This window comes from Oncorhynchus mykiss, chromosome 18 (assembly GCF_013265735.2).
Source record: "Oncorhynchus mykiss isolate Arlee chromosome 18, USDA_OmykA_1.1, whole genome shotgun sequence".
Classification (NCBI taxonomy): Eukaryota; Metazoa; Chordata; class Actinopteri; order Salmoniformes; family Salmonidae; genus Oncorhynchus; species Oncorhynchus mykiss.
This window is the reverse complement of record NC_048582.1, coordinates 18278906-18296405: the sequence shown is the minus strand read 5'-3', so window position 1 is coordinate 18296405 and position 17500 is coordinate 18278906. Positions and strand designations below refer to the sequence as shown.

General features: G+C 50.8%; 1 protein-coding gene across 1 annotated transcript in view; it reads right to left on the bottom strand.

Annotated features, from left to right (window-relative positions):
* LOC110497069 (serine/threonine-protein phosphatase 2A regulatory subunit B'' subunit alpha) overlaps nt 1–17500 on the bottom strand; it is a 53500-nt gene that overhangs the window by 8832 nt on the left and 27168 nt on the right. Inside the window, exons 2-3 of the mRNA XM_036952124.1 lie at nt 10544–14379; nt 9620–10443 (exon numbers count right to left, since the gene is read on the bottom strand). Coding sequence (XP_036808019.1) covers nt 9620–10443; nt 10544–13076 — 3357 coding nt within the window. The 5' untranslated portion in view covers nt 13077–14379. The remainder of the gene's footprint in view (nt 1–9619; nt 10444–10543; nt 14380–17500) is intronic.

Below are 17500 nucleotides of genomic sequence, written 5' to 3'. Positions count from 1 at the left end.
GGCTGCGACACACACACACACACACACACACACACACACACACACACACACACACCGGCTGTCCTGAGCGAAAGGGTAGGGCGGGGGGTTTGGTTTGGTCGTGTTGCATATCTGTGTGTTCCCCGCTCCCCTGCCCCCCATCCCCTAGCATCACTGGCTAAAGTTAGCCTCAACAGTATTCTGGATGTTCTGAGTGAAGTCTGGACTAAAGGATCGCTCAGCCCCATCTAGTGGCCGTGGCTGTGTATTACCTAGAATCCTCAATGCTGGTCTACAGTGTTCCTGTATGTCTAGCCTGTCAACCAGTGCCCAGTCCACTAACCAAATGGTAAAACATCTGTGGCTACTGGCCTCACTAGGTGCAGCATAGTTACAGGTAGAGCAAAAGGCTGCACGGGGAGAGTCTCACAATCTATAACAGGGGTGACCAATCCTCTTACTACAGAGCTACTAGGTGTGCAGGGCTTTGTTCCAGCCCTGCTCTTAACACACCTGATTCAGCTAATCAATGTCCTGATGAACCCCTGACTAACAGAATCGGGTATGTTAGAGCAGGGCTGGAACTAAACGCTGCAGGAAGTTGGAGGAGAGGATTGGTCACACGTACCAGTTGGTAGTAGAACTGAACAGAGCGCTACAGCTGACAGGAGGGGAGAGAGTTAAGACAGGAACATCAGACACGCTCGACATAAAGTGAATAATCCCACCGTGTGTGTGTGTGTGTGTACGTGTGTACGACACAAACCCTCAGTGAGGGAGTCACCTTGCGTTTTCAGCTCTCCCCCTCCACGCACGCACGCACACACACACACACACACACACACACACACACACACACACACACACACACACACACACACACACACACACACACACACGCTCACACACACACACTGCCACCTCCAAGAGCTGGAGAAGTTCAAATACTTGTAAATAGCACTGCAAGTCTCTCTCTTTGCCTGCATGATTTGCAATACACATTGTCTCAATGATTGTGTGGCTCACACAACTTTGTTGTGGTTTTATGTTGCAACTGCTCAGTGCTATTATTAGTAGCTCGGTCCACCATTAGCGTTTTTCAAAGCCTCTGTATGTAGCTAAACGGTGCTGGCAGTGGAATCATGCTAAAAGCTATCTGCTATTTGTGACAGCTAAAACGTGGGTTGGTTGTTCCTAAAGCACCCCTACACTTGGTGAGTCATAAATCTCAGAGACAAGCGCAGATGAGTGTGTGTGTGTGTGTGTGTGTGTGTGTGTGCGTGCTTGCGTGCGTGCGTGCGTGCGTGCGTATGTGTGTGTGTAAGCAGACCCTGAACAGATGTCATTGACCCAGCTGCGTGCTCTTTTCCTCGTTGACCAACTGACAGGCTTCTCCTCTCTTCTCGTCTCTTCTTCCCTTACGTCCTTCTCTCTTCCACTTACCTCCTTCTCTCCTCCCCTAACCTCTTCTTCTTTTCGTTTGTCTTTTTGTAAAGGAGTGGGGCAGTACAGAATTAGAGAGAAAAGAGGAGAAAAGAGAGCGCTGTAATAGCAGTGGATTTGAGTCCATGCTGCAGTGGTATTTGTGCACCAGAGGTAGCGGCTTAAACCAGTCCACTAGACTGACCCTAGGCCTCGTCCTCCCCTCTCCTGTCCTCCCTTTTCCTCTACCCTCCTCTTATCGCTTTCTGCCCCCCTCCTCTCTCCCCTCTCCTCCTCACTTCTCTCTTCCCCTCTCCTGCCCTCTCCTCCTCTCTTCTCCCCTCCCCTCTCCTCTCCTGCCCTCCCTTTTCCTCTACCCTTCTCTTATCGCTTTCCGCCCCCCTCCTCTCTTCTCCCCTCCCCTCTCCTCCTCTCTTCTCCCGTCCCCTCCCCTCCTCTCTTCTCCCCTCGCCTCTCCTCCTCTCTTCTCCCCTCGCCTCTCCTCCTCTCTTCTCCCCTCCCCTCTCCTCCTCTCTTCTCCCCTCCCCTGCTCTCTTCTCTCCTCCCCTCTCCTCCTCTCTTCTCTCCTCCCTTCTCCTCCTCTCTTCTCCCCTCCCGTCTCCTCCTCTCTTCTCTCCTCCCCTCTCCTCCTCTCTTCTCTCCTCCCATCTCCTCCTCTCCTCTCCTCCCATCTCCTCCTCTCTTCTCTCCACCCCTCTCCTCCTCTCTTCTCCCCTCCCCTCCCCTCCTCTCTTCTCTCCTCCCCTCTCCTCCTCTCTTCTCCCCTCCTGTCTCCTCCTCTCTTCTCCCCTCGCCTCTCCTCCTCTCCTCTCCTCTCTTCTCCCCTCCCCTCCCCTCCCCTCCCCTCCTCTCTTCTCCCCTCCCCTCCTCTCTTCTCTCCTCCCCTCTCCTCCTCTCTTCTCTCCCCTCTCCTCCTCTTTTCTCTCCTCCCATCTCCTCCTCTCTTCTCTCCTCCCCTCTCCTTCCCTCCCTTTTCCTCTACCCTCCTCTTATCATATTTCCGCCCCCCTCCTCTCTCCTCCCCTCGCCTCTCCTCCTCTCTTCTCTCCTCCCATCTCCTCCTCTCTTCTCTCCTCCCCTCTCCTGCCCTCCCTTTTCCTCTACCCTCCTCTTATCATATTCCCGCCCCCCCCCTCCTCTCTCCTCCCCTCCCCTCTCCTCCTCTCTTCTCTCCTCCCATCTCCTCCTCTCTTCTCCTCCCATCTCCTCCTCTCTTCTCTCCACCCCTCTCCTCCTCTCTTCTCCCCTCCCCTCCTCTCTTCTCTCCTCCCCTCTCCTCCTCTCTTCTCCCCTCCCATCTCCTCCTCTCTTCTCCCCTCGCCTCTCCTCCTCTCCTCTCCTCTCCTCTCTTCTCCCCTCCCCTCCCCTCCCCTCCCCTCTCCTCCTCTCTTCTCCCCTCCCCTCCTCTCTTCTCTCCTCCCCTCTCCTCCTCTCTTCTCTCCCCTCTCCTCCTCTTTTCTCTCCTCCCATCTCCTCCTCTCTTCTCTCCTCCCCTCTCCTGCCCTCCCTTTTCCTCTACCCTCCTCTTATCATATTTCCGCCCCCCTCCTCTCTCCTCCCCTCGCCTCTCCTCCTCTCTTCTCTCCTCCCATCTCCTCCTCTCTTCTCTCCTCCCCTCTCCTGCCCTCCCTTTTCCTCTACCCTCCTCTTATCATATTTCCGCCCCCCTCCTCTCTCCTCCCCTCGCCTCTCCTCCTCTCTTCTCTCCTCCCATCTCCTCCTCTCTTCTCTCCTCCCCTCTCCTGCCCTCCCTTTTCCTCTACCCTCCTCTTATCATATTCCCGCCCCCCCTCCTCTCTCCTCCCCTCCCCTCTCCTCCTCTCTTCTCTCCTCCCCTAATCTCTTCACTTTTAAGTAAACAATTACTAACGCCTACAGGTTGTTATTATTTTAAAGTGGAAGCATCATGTGAAATTACATCAATATTTCAGAGAAAGGTCAACAAACCTTCAACACATGCTACCTTCCCTTATCCACCAGCGATAGCTAGTGCATTAGCAGGAAGTACTTTGTCATTGACGTGTGGTGTAAGAAGAGTGTTATAATTAAGTTGGACTGGCTTGTACACTCAAATCAACAACAGTTGAATACGTGTTTTCACAACAACATTTATGAAAGTGCCATAGATGAACTGTCAAGTGTCACTGTGATGTCCTTTATTGTTGTCAAATGGTACAAGGGGTTGGCTTAACTCTATAGGCTTATTTCTGCTGCAGCAACTAGGCAGACTTCACACACACACACACACACACACACACACACACACACACACACACACTTGAAAATAGGCATGCATAAATGCCATCTCCGTGGTAACGACCCTTGGCTTGGATTGGCTGCATCGGTCGGAATGTTCTAAGGGCAACCGTGCCAACAACGAGGAAACACATTTCACATCTCTGCTCTATTCCCAGACTGACTTCCTCTCCCAACACACACACACACACACACACACACACACACACACACACACACACACACACAGACACACACACACACACACACACGCGCGCGCACATCCGCAGACAAGAGGGCACTATGTGTCTGAGTTAGAAGCTGACCAGACCCAGTAGTTAACACATAACACAGACTATTTCCTAACTATTTCAGAAACCTGCCAGATTGCACTGTAACATATATGTTCTCTCTCTCTCTCCTAGACCCACTCAGATCCAGATAAACACCTTCTCTCTCTCTCTCTCCTAGACCCACTCAGATCCAGATAAACACCTTCTCTCTCTCTCTCTCCTAGACCCACTCAGATCCAGATAAACACCTTCTCTCTCTCTCTCTCCTAGACCCACTCAGATCCAGATAAACACCTCTCTCTCTCTCTCCTAGACCCACTCAGATCCAGATAAACACCTTCTCTCTCTCTCTCTCCTAGACCCACTCAGATCCAGATAAACACCTTCTCTCTCTCTCTCTCCTAGACCCACTCAGATCCAGATAAACACCTTCTCTCTCTCTCTCTCCTAGACCCACTCAGATCCAGATAAACACCTCTCTCTCTCTCTCCTAGACCCACTCAGATCCAGATAAACACCTTCTCTCTCTCTCTCTCCTAGACCCACTCAGATCCAGATAAACACCTTCTCTCTCTCTCTCTCCTAGACCCACTCAGATCCAGATAAACACCTTCTCTCTCTCTCTCTCCTAGACCCACTCAGATCCAGATAAACACCTTCTCTCTCTCTCTCTCCTAGACCCACTCAGATCCAGATAAACACCTGCTCTCTCTCTCTCTCCTAGACCCACTCAGATCCAGATAAACACCTTCTCTCTCTCTCTCTCCTAGACCCACTCAGATCCAGATAAACACCTTCTCTCTCTCTCTCTCCTAGACCCACTCAGATCCAGATAAACACCTTCTCTCTCTCTCTCTCCTAGACCCACTCAGATCCAGATAAACACCTGCTCTCTCTCTCTCTCCTAGACCCACTCAGATCCAGATAAACACCTGCTCTCTCTCTCTCTCCTAGACCCACTCAGATCCAGATAAACACCTGCTTCTCTTCTCTCCTCCTTTACCCTCCCCTGTACATCTGTAGGGGGTACTCCTCTCCCCCAGCAGACCTCTTGTACTGCAGTACCCCTCTCCCCCAGCAGAACTCTTGTACTGCAGTACCCCTCTCCCCCAGCAGACCTCTTGTACTGCAGTACCCCTCTCCTCCAACAGACCTCTTGTACTGCAGTACCCCTGTCCTCCAGCAGACCTCTTGTACTGCAGTACCCCTCTCCTCCAGCAGACCTCTTGTACTGCAGTACCCCTCTCCCCCAGCAGACCTCTTGTACTGCAGTACCCCTCTCCTCCAACAGACCTCTTGTACTGCAGTACCCCTCTCCTCCAACAGACCTCTTGTACTGCAGTACCCCTGTCCTCCAGCAGACCTCTTGTACTGCAGTACCCCTGTCCTCCAGCAGACCTCTTGTACTGCAGTACCCCTCTCCTCCAACAGACCTCTTGTACTGCAGTACCCCTCTCCCCCAGCAGACCTCTTGTACTGCAGTACCCCTCTCCTCCAACAGACCTCTTGTACTGCAGTACCCCTCTCCTCCAACAGACCTCTTGTACTGCAGTACCCCTGTCCTCCAGCAGACCTCTTGTACTGCAGTACCCCTGTCCTCCAGCAGACCTCTTGTACTGCAGTACCCCTCTCCTCCAACAGACCTCTTGTACTGCAGTACCCCTCTCCCCCAGCAGACCTCTTGTACTGCAGTACCCCTCTCCTCCAACAGACCTCTTGTACTGCAGTACCCCTCTCCTCCAACAGACCTCTTGTACTGCAGTACCCCTGTCCTCCAGCAGACCTCTTGTACTGCAGTACCCCTGTCCTCCAGCAGACCTCTTGTACTGCAGTACCCCTCTCCTCCAACAGATGGAGGCAGAGCTCCTAGATGAAGCAGGAGGAGGATGAAGTCGCCCCTGGTGAATGTCTCCTGTTTAACTCTGTGTGTTAACAGCAGAGTAAAACTAGATGACAGCAGAGAGCTGCAGGACACACAGACACAAACGTATTACAAATGTAGGAAGTTGTGTAAACAGACAATGGTTACTAAGGTGACCGGAGAGACTGTTACATGTTAATCCTTACCTCTGTGTGTGTGTGTGTGTGTGTGTGTGTGTGTGTGTGTGTGTGTGTGTGTGTGTGGAGGAATGTGATGGCATCAAGTGTAGTTCTTCAGATGTTGTTCTCTATTCTCTCTCTCTTTCTATGTGTGTGTGTCTGGGAAATATTGTTTGGACAATATCCCAGCCTGCACTGGGAGTGGTGTATGATGTCACCATGGGACTGGAGGCTTCGTGTGTGTGTGTGTGTGTGTGTGTGTGTGTGTGTGTGTGTGTGTGTGTGTGTGTGTGTGTGTGTGTGTGTGTGTGTGGGTGGCTAACCTTGGAGGCTATTGTCAGTGTTGGAAACTCCTTACACACAGCAACACTGACTCCATGAGTCCAAGGTGTGTCTGTGTGTGTATTTTTGTGTTAGAGAGGGAAGTAGTGGGAAAGTGGGGGAGGGGGCTTCTTTCACCGCTTGGCTGAGCTTCCTGCTGTGACCTCATTTCCTGTGGAAGCATTCAGGAGCTGATGTCATTAAGTACCGACACCAAGACAACAACCCCTGTTGTTTACCCCTCCATTCATCTTGTCGACCTCTTCTCTTTCTCACACGTTTTCCTTCAGCTCTATTATCTTGTGCCTGGCTTCGTCTCGAATGGCACCCTAGTGCCTAGGGCCCTGGTCAAGGGAATAGGGTGCCATTTGAAATGCAGTCACTGTAGAAGGGTAGGAGGAGGGTTGGCTATCCCTAATTTCTGTTCTGGGCTCCAAATGGCTAGTCTGCTCTCTGCTGTCTGTCTGCTAGTCTTGTCTTGCTCTCTGCTCTGCATTCGACTGGCTTGCCTGGCCTTGGATTCATCTGGCCTTGCCTCCTGGTCTCCATGGTGATTAATGGAAACACTCTGACAGGTGCAGAAAGGCCTATATTACTCTGTCACCAGACACACACACACACACACACACACACACACACACACACACACACACACACACACACACACACACACACACACACACTGCCTTTGGACCCCTGTGTCGCACTTCAGTGTGACTGACAGGGTAATGTTTAATTAGGGCATGGGGCGGGGTTGGCGCTGGGGTGTATTTGCATAATTCTCAGAGTGCCAAAGAGGCATCGGGTGTCAGAAAGCACCACACACACACACACAAACACACAGACACACAGACACACAGACACACACACACACACACACACACACACACACACACACACACACACACACACACACACACACACACACACACACACACACACACACACACACACACACAGCTATTCCTAAACTCAGCTGTGACCTAACAGTAGCAATGGGTCAGCCTACCCTTTGGCGACAGACACACACAAACACACGCACACACACACACACACACACACACACAGGGTCCGTTTACACTGTGGCGACAGTGAGTCTGTTAGCAAGATGCCGTAGTAGACAGATTTAGGTCCCCATCACACCTCTATCTGTCAGCCTAGTGTGTGTGTGTGTGTGTGTGTGTGTGTGTGTGTGTGTGTGTGTGCTTGGTAACAACACCATTAACATTCCCAATGCCAACAGCCCCCACCCTCTCCTGCTGTGCTCCAATCAGCCCCCCCCCGACACACACACACACACACACACGCACACACGCACACGCACACGCACACACCCGTTCTGCCTGTGACTACAACAACAGAGACTAGTCCCAAAATAACACTTCAACCAATCAGAGAGGAGAGCCTGTGAGTGGACCACTTAATCTACAGTACATTCCTCTCTCTCTCTCTCTCCTTGTCATCCCTCCTTCTCTCTTTCCGTCTACCTTTCCTGTCTGTTGATTGACCATGCTGTGTAACCTTACTCCATGTTGATATGTAGGCCACATACAGGGCCTTCAGGAAGTGTTCACACCCCTTGACTTTCTCCACATGTTGTTGTGTTACAGACAGAATTTAAAATGGATTCAATTGAGATGTTGTGTCACTGGTCTAAACACAATACCCCATAATGTCAAAACGGAGTTATGTTTTCAGACATTTTTACAAATGAATTAAACATGAAAGTCATTCAGATGCTGTAGAGGAAGGAAACAGCTCAGGGATTTTACCATGAGGTCAATGGTGACTTTAAAACAGTTACAGAGTTTAATGGTTGTGATAGGAGAAAACTGAGGATGGATCAACAACATTGTAGTTACTCCACAATACTAACCTAAATGACAGAGTGAAAAGAAGGAAGCCTGTACAGAATAAAACATATTCTAAAACATGCATCCTGTTTGCAACAAGGAACTAAATAAAGTAAAACTGTACAAAACTGTGGCAAAGCAATGAACGATTTGTATTCAGGACATAAAGTTATGTTTGGGGTAAATCCAACACAACACACCACTGAGTATCACTCTTTATATTTCCAAGAATGGTGGTGAGTGCATCCTATTATGGGTTTGCTTGTTATTGTTAGGATAAATCAAATTAAAAAGAAACGGAATAGAGAAAATCACCGGCAATATCCTGGAGGAAAACCTGGTTCAGTCTGCTTTCCAACAGACACTGGGAGACAAATTCACCATTCAACAGGACATTAACCTAAAACACGTATCTACACTAGAGTTTTTTACCAAGACAATATTGAATGTCCTGAATGGCCTAAAATTTTTTTTTTTTTTAAGAATAATGTTCAAATATTGTACAATCCAGGTGTATAAAGCTCTTAGTGACTTACCCAGAAAGACTCACAGCTATAATCACTGCCAAAGGTGCTTCTAACATGTATTGGTGTGGATACTTATGTAAACTAGATATTTCTGTATTTAATTTACAATAAATATGCAAAAATGTCTAAAACATGTTTTCACTTTGTCATTATGTGGTATTGTGCGTAGATGGGTGATATAAATATATTTAATCCATATTAAATTCTGTCTGTAACAAAACAACATGTGGAATAAGTCAAGGGGTGTGACTACTTCCTGAAGGCCCTGTATTTATGACGTTACCATGGCACCCAGCACTGACGGAACACCCAGGAACCTAAAGTACCTCCCACTTTAACATACTGACACACTCACGCACACACACAAACACAGAGCAATAATGCTCTGTCTCCTGTGACAGCACAAAGCCCTAAACTACCCCAAACATTCCAGAGGAGAGGAGAGAGCTGGCCACCACTTTGTCTCCACCTCTTCCTTTCCTCCTCTCTCTGTCTCCCTCTCTCTCTCTCTCTCTCTCTCTCTCTCTCTCTCTGTCTCTGCCTCCCTCCCTGTCTCTGCCTCCCTCCCTGTCTCTGCCTCCCTCCCTGTCTCTGCCTCCCTCTCTGTCTCTGCCTACCTCTCTGTCTCTGCCTCCCTCTCTGTCTCTGCCTCCCTCCCTGTCTCTGTCTCCCTCACTGTCTCTGCCTCCCTCCCTGTCTCTGTCTCCCTCAATGTCTCTGCCTCCCTCCCTGTCTCTGTCTCCCTCACTGTCTCTGCCTCCCTCTCTCTCTCTCTCTGCCTCCCTCTCTGTCTCTGCCTCCCTCCCTGTCTCTGCCTCCCTCCCTGTCTCTGCCTCCCTCCTCCCAGTCTGACAGCCTGACACACACACACACGCACACACAAACACACACACACACACACACACACACGTCAGTCAGTGGTACTCACTCTGATCACCTCGGGCGTCTGCTGGATGAGCAGCGTCGAGCCGATGTCTCTCAGGGCAACCACATCGCTAGGGGCAACCGGGTGTCTCACGGCAACAGGAGGAGCAGTGATGGTTGCAACAGGTGTCTCTCCAGGTGTGGGTGTAGGGGGCGGGACAGGGGAGGGTGTAGGGGGCGGGACAGGGGAGGGTGTAGGGGGTGGGACAGGGGAGGGGACAGGTGTTACAGCCGGTGGAGGGGTGGCCGTGGTGGTAAGTACCGCTGTCAGGTCAGCTACAGGTGGATGTTCACGTTTAGCGGCTGCTTCTGAAGGTGTGGGTACGACTGTAGGTGGTGGAAAAGGTGTGGGTAGGGCAGAAGGTGTAGCATGGTCTGTAGCGACAGACTCTGCTAGGGTTGTGGGGACAGGGACAGGGACAGGTGTGGGAGCTGAAGAGACAGGTAGAGCTGTAGGAACAGCTCCAGCTGTAAGTCTGGGTGCAGGCATGGATACAGCACCAGATGTAGGTCTGGGTGCAGGCGTGGATACAGCACCAGATGTAGGTCTGGGTGCAGGCGTGGATACAGCACCAGATGTAGGTCTGGGTGCAGGCGTGGATACAGCACCAGATGTAGGTCTGGGTGCAGGCGTGGATACAGCACCAGATGTAGGTCTGGGTGCAGGCGTGGATACAGCACCAGATGTAGGTCTGGGTGCAGGCGTGGATACAGCACCAGATGTAGGTCTGGGTGCAGGCGTGGATACAGCACCAGATGTAGGTCTGGGTGCAGGCGTGGATACAGCACCAGATGTAGGTCTGGGTGCAGGCGTGGTTACAGGTCCATCTGTAGGTAAAGACACAGTTCAGTTCACATACATAGAAAGAATAACCGTGCAACATATACACAATACCGTAAATAGGAATAGATGGATATGGACAGTCACCTTGCCCAGCTGGTGGAGATCCAGGTAGTTTGGCCTGCGTCAGAGTGTCAGTCTTGGCTGCAGTAGCCAGAGTGTCCTGTAGGAGTCTCATCACCTCCTTCTCTTTGCTCTGAGCCCCAGTCTTCCCAGTGTTCCCAGGACTACCCCCAGAGTCCACCAGCTCCTGGGCAAAGCTCTCAATGCTCTCCAGGATCCTCAGCAGCAGGGCCCTGTCCTCCTCATCTCCCAGCCCCACCATGCTGCCCTCTGCCTGGAGAAGAGGAGCAGGGGAGCTGGGGGTCGACCTAGTGGCCTGGGCGTTAGCGGTTAGGTGGCTAACAGGAACAGGCCTTTGAGCCTGGGGGTTGATTTGGGTTTGTGTCTGGAGAGAGGGTTGGGTTTGTGGGGAGGTGTTCCCCTGTCCTGTCCCCCTCTGTCTGGTCTTAACGGGGAGAGGGGGCTCCGCCTCTCTTTCTCTCTCTCCCTCTCTGACTCTGTCTCTCTCACGACCCATGCTCTGCGAAAGACACTCCAAGTCCATCAGAAGCCTGTCGATGTCGTCGTCTCTATGAGTGACAGGAGGGGTGTGTTCGGAGGTTGGGGGGCAGGTGAGGTCTTCACCGGCAGACTGGAGTGTGTGTGTAACGTGTACGTGTGACAGATTGGGGCTGAGGTGTGTGTGCGCAGAGCTGGGGGGTGTGTGTGGACTAAAAGCTGTCCCGTTCCGACTGAGAGTGTGTGTGAGGCTTCTGGTCGGTGTGTGTGAGTGTGTGTGTCTGGAAGCCCTGTTCAGCCCCCTTCCCAGGTCTGCGTCCTCCTCAATGAAGAGAGCCTCCATGGGGGAGATGGACGGAGTGTGTGTTCGCTCTGACGGAGTGTGCGTTTGCGATGAAGGTGTGTGTGCCTGGGTTGGAGGGGTAGAAATAGACAACGTGTGTGTGTGCGGTGAGGGAGAGTGTGTGTGTGACAGAGTGTGTGTGTGCTGCAGCCCGTTGGTCTGAACCTTATGTCTCCCTGCTGTCTCAGGCGTAGTGGACAAAGAGAGAGAAGAGTCTGGAGCGAGTGACGAGGGTGGCAGTATATCCCTGCTCTTGGGTAAGGGAGGGTTCTGAACAACATCCTCATACCGTGGCGGTTGATCATTCCCAAATATGGGTGAGAAGGGGACAGCAGCTTGCTGCAGCATATGGAGACTACTAACCAGCTCGGCCAACTCGCTATTACCTCCAATCCCTGACCCTTGACCTCCAGCCCCTGACCCTAACCCTAACCCAGCCCCCTCCAGCTCTAGAGGCAGTTTCTTCAGATAGGAGCTCAGTCTGGTCATCACAGCTCTGTAGATGCTCTCTGGACTGGCTCCCCCATCTTCCCCTCCCCCGGGACTCTTCCGACTGATACACTGCTTGATGATGTCAGTACATTTCTTCAAGTCCTCTGAACACTTGACCAGAATGTCCAGACAGGCCCGTATGTCTTCCCCCCCTGCTCCTCCCACTCCTCCCTCCTCCCCTGCACGGGTCTTCTCCAGTAACCGGGCGATGAGGGACTCGTCGGCTAATGAGCTGAGGTAGAGAGACGCCACTGTGTTTAGCCCCGCCTCCAAGGAACCAGAGCAGGCGCTGGATAGGCTACTGGTAGACCCTCCCCCAGCCCTGGAGACACTGGATAGGCTGGTTGTGGATAGAGACCCGCCCCCGGCAGTGATGCCTGCAGGCGATAGGCCTTTGAGCACTTTGATGGTGTCGCTGAAAGGAGGCAGGTTCTCATCATTGGCGTTTCCATTTCCAGTAATAGTCCCATTCCCGGTTCCTCCGACGTTCCCGGTGAAGTGTCCGTAGACGATGTCGAGGTCCGTGGACCGACGGCTGTAGGAGTCCGGCCTGACCTTGCGACCTTTCCTGAAGGTCACGTGACTGGTGGAGAGGCGGAGCTTCTCGAAAGAGAACTCTTTGAGTTTGCCACTGGCCAGGTTGATGGCTTCACCTGTGATGTCCTTCAGACTGGCAGAGCTCTGGAGAGGCCGGTCAGGACCAGAGCTCTGGAGAGGACAGTCAGGACCAGAGCTCTGGAGAGGCCGGTCAGGACCAGAGCTCTGGAGAGGCCGGTCAGGACCAGAGCTCTGGAGAGGCCGGTCAGGACCAGAGCTGGTAGTAGTGGTGGTAGTGTTGGCCTTCTTACCTCGCCATGGAGGACTGTCCTCCCCCACCACACCATACACACTGTTAGGATCATTAGGAACACCAAAACTCCCGATAGAGCTGGTGATACTAAATTTACAGCTGTTGGGGATTTGGTGAGGAGAGTTAGCGTTTCGGGTCAGGTTGTGTGTGAATGTGTGTGAGGGGTCGGGGTGTGTGTGAGCGTGTGTGTGTGAGGGGGCGGTCAGCAGCTCGGAGCAGGTGCTGCGATGGGCAACAGTACAGTCCAGTCCCTGGGACAGCGCCCCACATGACCCGGAGCAGTAGTGCACCGCGTGACTCTGAGCCCGACGGTCCACCACCACGCTGCTGTAGCAACTAACACTGCTCACTACCACGCGATAGGCTGCTGCCATGGTTACCGCTCAGTTGACGCTTGGTTACCGCTTGGTTACCAAGGTTACAGAGCAGTCTCAATTACTGCATGAAAAAAACATATTGGAAAAAAACACAAAACTCCAGCAAAAAAATGATATGTGAAAGAAATCCAAGGCCAAAACAGTTATTGTTTAGATCCCTTCAGATGAGTGGGGCAGTTTCAGATCCACAGAGTCAACTAAACAGTTATTGTTTAGATCCCTTCAGATGAGTGGGGCAGTTTCAGATCCACAGAGTCAACTAAACAGTTATTGTTTAGATCCCTTCAGATGAGTGGGGCAGTTTCAGATCCACAGAGTCAACTAAACAGTTATTGTTTAGATCCCTTCAGATGAGTGGGGCAGTTTCAGATCCACAGAGTCAACTAAACAGTTATTGTTTAGATCCCTTCAGATGAGTGGGGCAGTTTCAGATCCACAGAGTCAACTAAACAGTTATTGTTTAGATCCCTTCAGATGAGTGGGGCAGTTTCAGATCCACAGAGTCAACTAAACAGTTATTGTTTAGATCCCTTCAGATGAGTGGGGCAGTTTCAGATCCACAGAGTCAACTAAACAGTTATTGTTTAGATCCCTTCAGATGAGTGGGGCAGTTTCAGATCCACAGAGTCAACTAAACAGTTATTGTTTAGATCCCTTCAGATGAGTGGGGCAGTTTCAGATCCACAGAGTCAACTAAACAGTTATTGTTTAGATCCCTTCAGATGAGTGGGGCAGTTTCAGATCCACAGAGTCAACTAAACAGTTATTGTTTAGATCCCTTCAGATGAGTGGGGCAGTTTCAGATCCACAGAGTCAACTAAACAGTTATTGTTTAGATCCCTTCAGATGAGAAGAAGAAAAAGGTCAATCCATGTTGTAATCACAGGATCCATTAGAGTCACGATTCATTTGATTTTCACCTGTGTCTAAACACCGTCTTCTCAGAGGTCCTCATCTCTCCAAAGGAACTCCAGGGGCCTGGTCTAACCCCACTGTCGCCTGAAAGACCCCCCGATCAGGGTTCACCGTCCTGGGCTTGGAAACTCACCCAGGCCCCCCCTCCTTTTGTCCTTCTCTCTCCTTCTCTCCACTTCTGTCCCCCTCTCTGCCTCTCGTTCGTAAAATAACTGCAGTACACTCTAACCACAGCTGCCTTGATGTGATTCACAGATGTCGACTCTCTCGCTCCCTCTCTCTCTCTCTCTCTCTCTCTCTCTCTCTCTCTCTCTCTCTCTCTCTCTCTCCTTCCGTCCTGTGCTGTCAAGCTGGTCTCAGTGTGTTTCTGATGAGAGGACACCACCTGTGAGTTGACAGAAAAGGAGGAGTGAGGGGGAAGGAGGGAGAGAAAGAAGGAAGGAGAGAAAAATAGCGTTCAATCATTTAGACAGTCACCCTGTAGCAAATTATTTTTCTCTGTGTGTGTGGGAGGGGGTGGGGCGTGTGTGTGTGTGTGTTGTCAGCCCTCCAGCTATCTTCCAGATGACAGTATATATGAGGGACCTTAGTCCTTTATCATCAAAGAGTACAACACCGCATGTGTACTTCCTGACACACACACACACACACACACACACACACACACACACACACACACACACACACACACACACACACACACACACACACACACACACACACACACACACACACACGACACGCTGGTTCCCGATCAAAAAGAGCGGAAGAAACTACAGAGCGCAGAGAAGAGAAGAAAATGATGGTGAAAGTATAATGTATAATGGTGAGACCAGACTGGCTTGTTGATTTGACCTTTATCCGTGGTTCCTAGGGATGGGGGGGGGGGGATGATACATATCGCATTATTATTTTGGACGATATTATATTGATACGTTGACTCAAAGTATAGATTAGTGTACATATACTGTATATTATATATTTAAAAAATGTTGCTAGGCAATGTTAGCTAGAGCTAGTCGGCTGTACCTACGCTAAAACTCAGGACATTTTTCATCCTATAGCTTGTTCCTAATCTTCTTTTTAAACAGCACTTTTATTTCCATGATGCCTGAAAATGTATTTTCTCATGATCTCTCGTCTCTCCGCAGCAGACATATGGTGAGCAAAAAGTTTGGAACATCAAATCGCGAATAAAACCCCAGTATCGAATCGCAACACATATCGTATCGGCAAGTGAGTAGTATTGTATTGTGAGGTCCTTGGCCCTAGTGATTTCCAATCTCAATGGGAGTCGTAGGTCGAGGGTCAGCGTAGGTGAGGTGTCCATATCCATACAATTTTCATCCATTTTCACGGAGAAAAGTTCCGATGAGTTGAACTTTTGACGTAACCATCTGTTTAGCCAATCACCCACACCCACGCAATTTACATCACACACTCCACATGCGCACGGACCAAGGACCAGCATTTATCCATTCTAATATGGTGTCTGTTCTCCATGGCTCAGTCTTGGATCCCCCTAAGGGTGAAAGAAGGAGAGGTGAATGGAGGACGGTCTACGTGTTCTCACATGTTTATATCAGTCGTGGTATTAAGAGTCTGTTAGCGGTGCAGAAGTACCTAATAAAAGCCCATTGGTCTGTTTAAAACACCAACACACGTGTCCTTCCCCAAGGCTGTCTCATTGAACTCTGATTCCCCCAAGGCTGTCCCATTGAACTCTGATTTCCCCAAGGCTGTCCCATTGAACTCTGATTCCCCCAAGGCTGTCCCATTGCACTCTAATTCCCCCAAGGCTGTCCCATTGAACTCTGATTCCCCCAAGGCTGTCCCATTGAACTCTGATTTCCCCAAGGCTGTCCCATTGAACTCTGTTTTCCCCAAGGCTGTCCCATTGAAATCTGATTCCCCAAGGCTGTCCCATTGAACTCTGATTCCCCCAAGGCTGTCCGATTGCACTCTAATTCCCCCAAGGCTTTCCCATTGAACTCTGATTCCCCCAAGGCTGTCCCATTGCACTGTAAGTCCCCCAAGGCTGTGCCATTGCACTCTAATTCCCCCAAGGCTGTGCCATTGCACTCTAATTCCCCCAAGGCTGTCCCATTGAACTCTGATTCCCCCAAGGCTGTCCCATTGAACTCTGATTTCCCCAAGGCTGTCCCATTGAACTCTGATTTCCCCAAGGCTGTCCCATTGAAATCTGATTCCCCAAGGCTGTCCCATTGAACTCTGATTCCCCCAAGGCTGTCCGATTGCACTCTAACTCCCCCAAGGCTGTGCCATTGCACTCTAATTCCCTCAAGGCTGTCCCATTGAACTCTAATTCCCCCAAGGCTGTCCCATTGAACTCTGATTTCCCCGAGGCTGTCCCATTGAACTCTGATTCCCCCAAGGCTGTCCCATTGCACTCTAATTCCCCCAAGGCTGTGCCATTGCACTCTAATTCCCCAAGGCTGTGCCATTGCACTCTAATTCCCCCAAGGCTGTCCCATTGAACTCTAATGTCCCCAAGGCTGCCCCATTGAACTCTGATTCCCCCAAGGCTGTCCCATTGCACTCTAATTCCCCCAAGGCTGTCCCATTGAACTCTGATTCCCCTAAGGCTGTCCTATTGAACTCTAATTCCCCCAAGGCTGTCCCATTGAACTCTAATTCCCCCAAGGCTGTCACATTGAACTCTAATTCCCCCAAGGCTGTCCCATTGAACTCTAATTCCCCCAAGGCTGTCCCATTGAACTCTGATTCCCCCAAGGCTGTCCCATTGCACTCTGATTCCCCCAAGGCTGTCCCATTGAACTCTAATTCCCCCAAGGCTGTCCCATTGAACTACAATTCCCCCAAGACTGTCCCATTGAACTCTGATGTCCCTGGATGATGTTATGTCTTTAATCCATGATCAGATGTTTCCCTGTTTCTCTCCAACATGTCCACATGTGTTTTGTTTTTGACTGGTTCACCATCAGTTTTGAGCGCCTCATAAATTAACTCAACGCCGCCCATCCAGATAAGCAATGGGCACCTCAGATATAACCATTATGTAGTGCTGGGCCTCTCTCCCACTCTCTCTCTCTCTCTCTCTCTCTGTTTTGTTGGAGTCTCAGTGGAACAGTGGGGGAGAGAACACATTCCTCAGAGCTGCTACCCTCCCATATTACACACACACGCACGCATGCACACACACACACACGCTCCTCATAAACTGAACACACACCCATACACTAGCCTATGAAGTGAGTTGAGTAACTAGGAGGAGCTGGCCAATGAACTCCCTGTATTCAGTTAAGTGGCTAAACACTATTTAAAGTGAGGACAGTCCCACAAATTGAGCTGAATGGATATTAGTTCATACAGGGCTGAATTAATGTTGCACGGCAACAATAATGGCTCCTGAGACATGCCAGAGTGGCAGTTTGTCTCCATCTCTGTCTGGCTCTCTCTCTCGCTCCCCTTCTCTCCTCTCTCTTCCATCTTCTCTCTCTCGCTCCCATTCTCTCCTCTCTCTT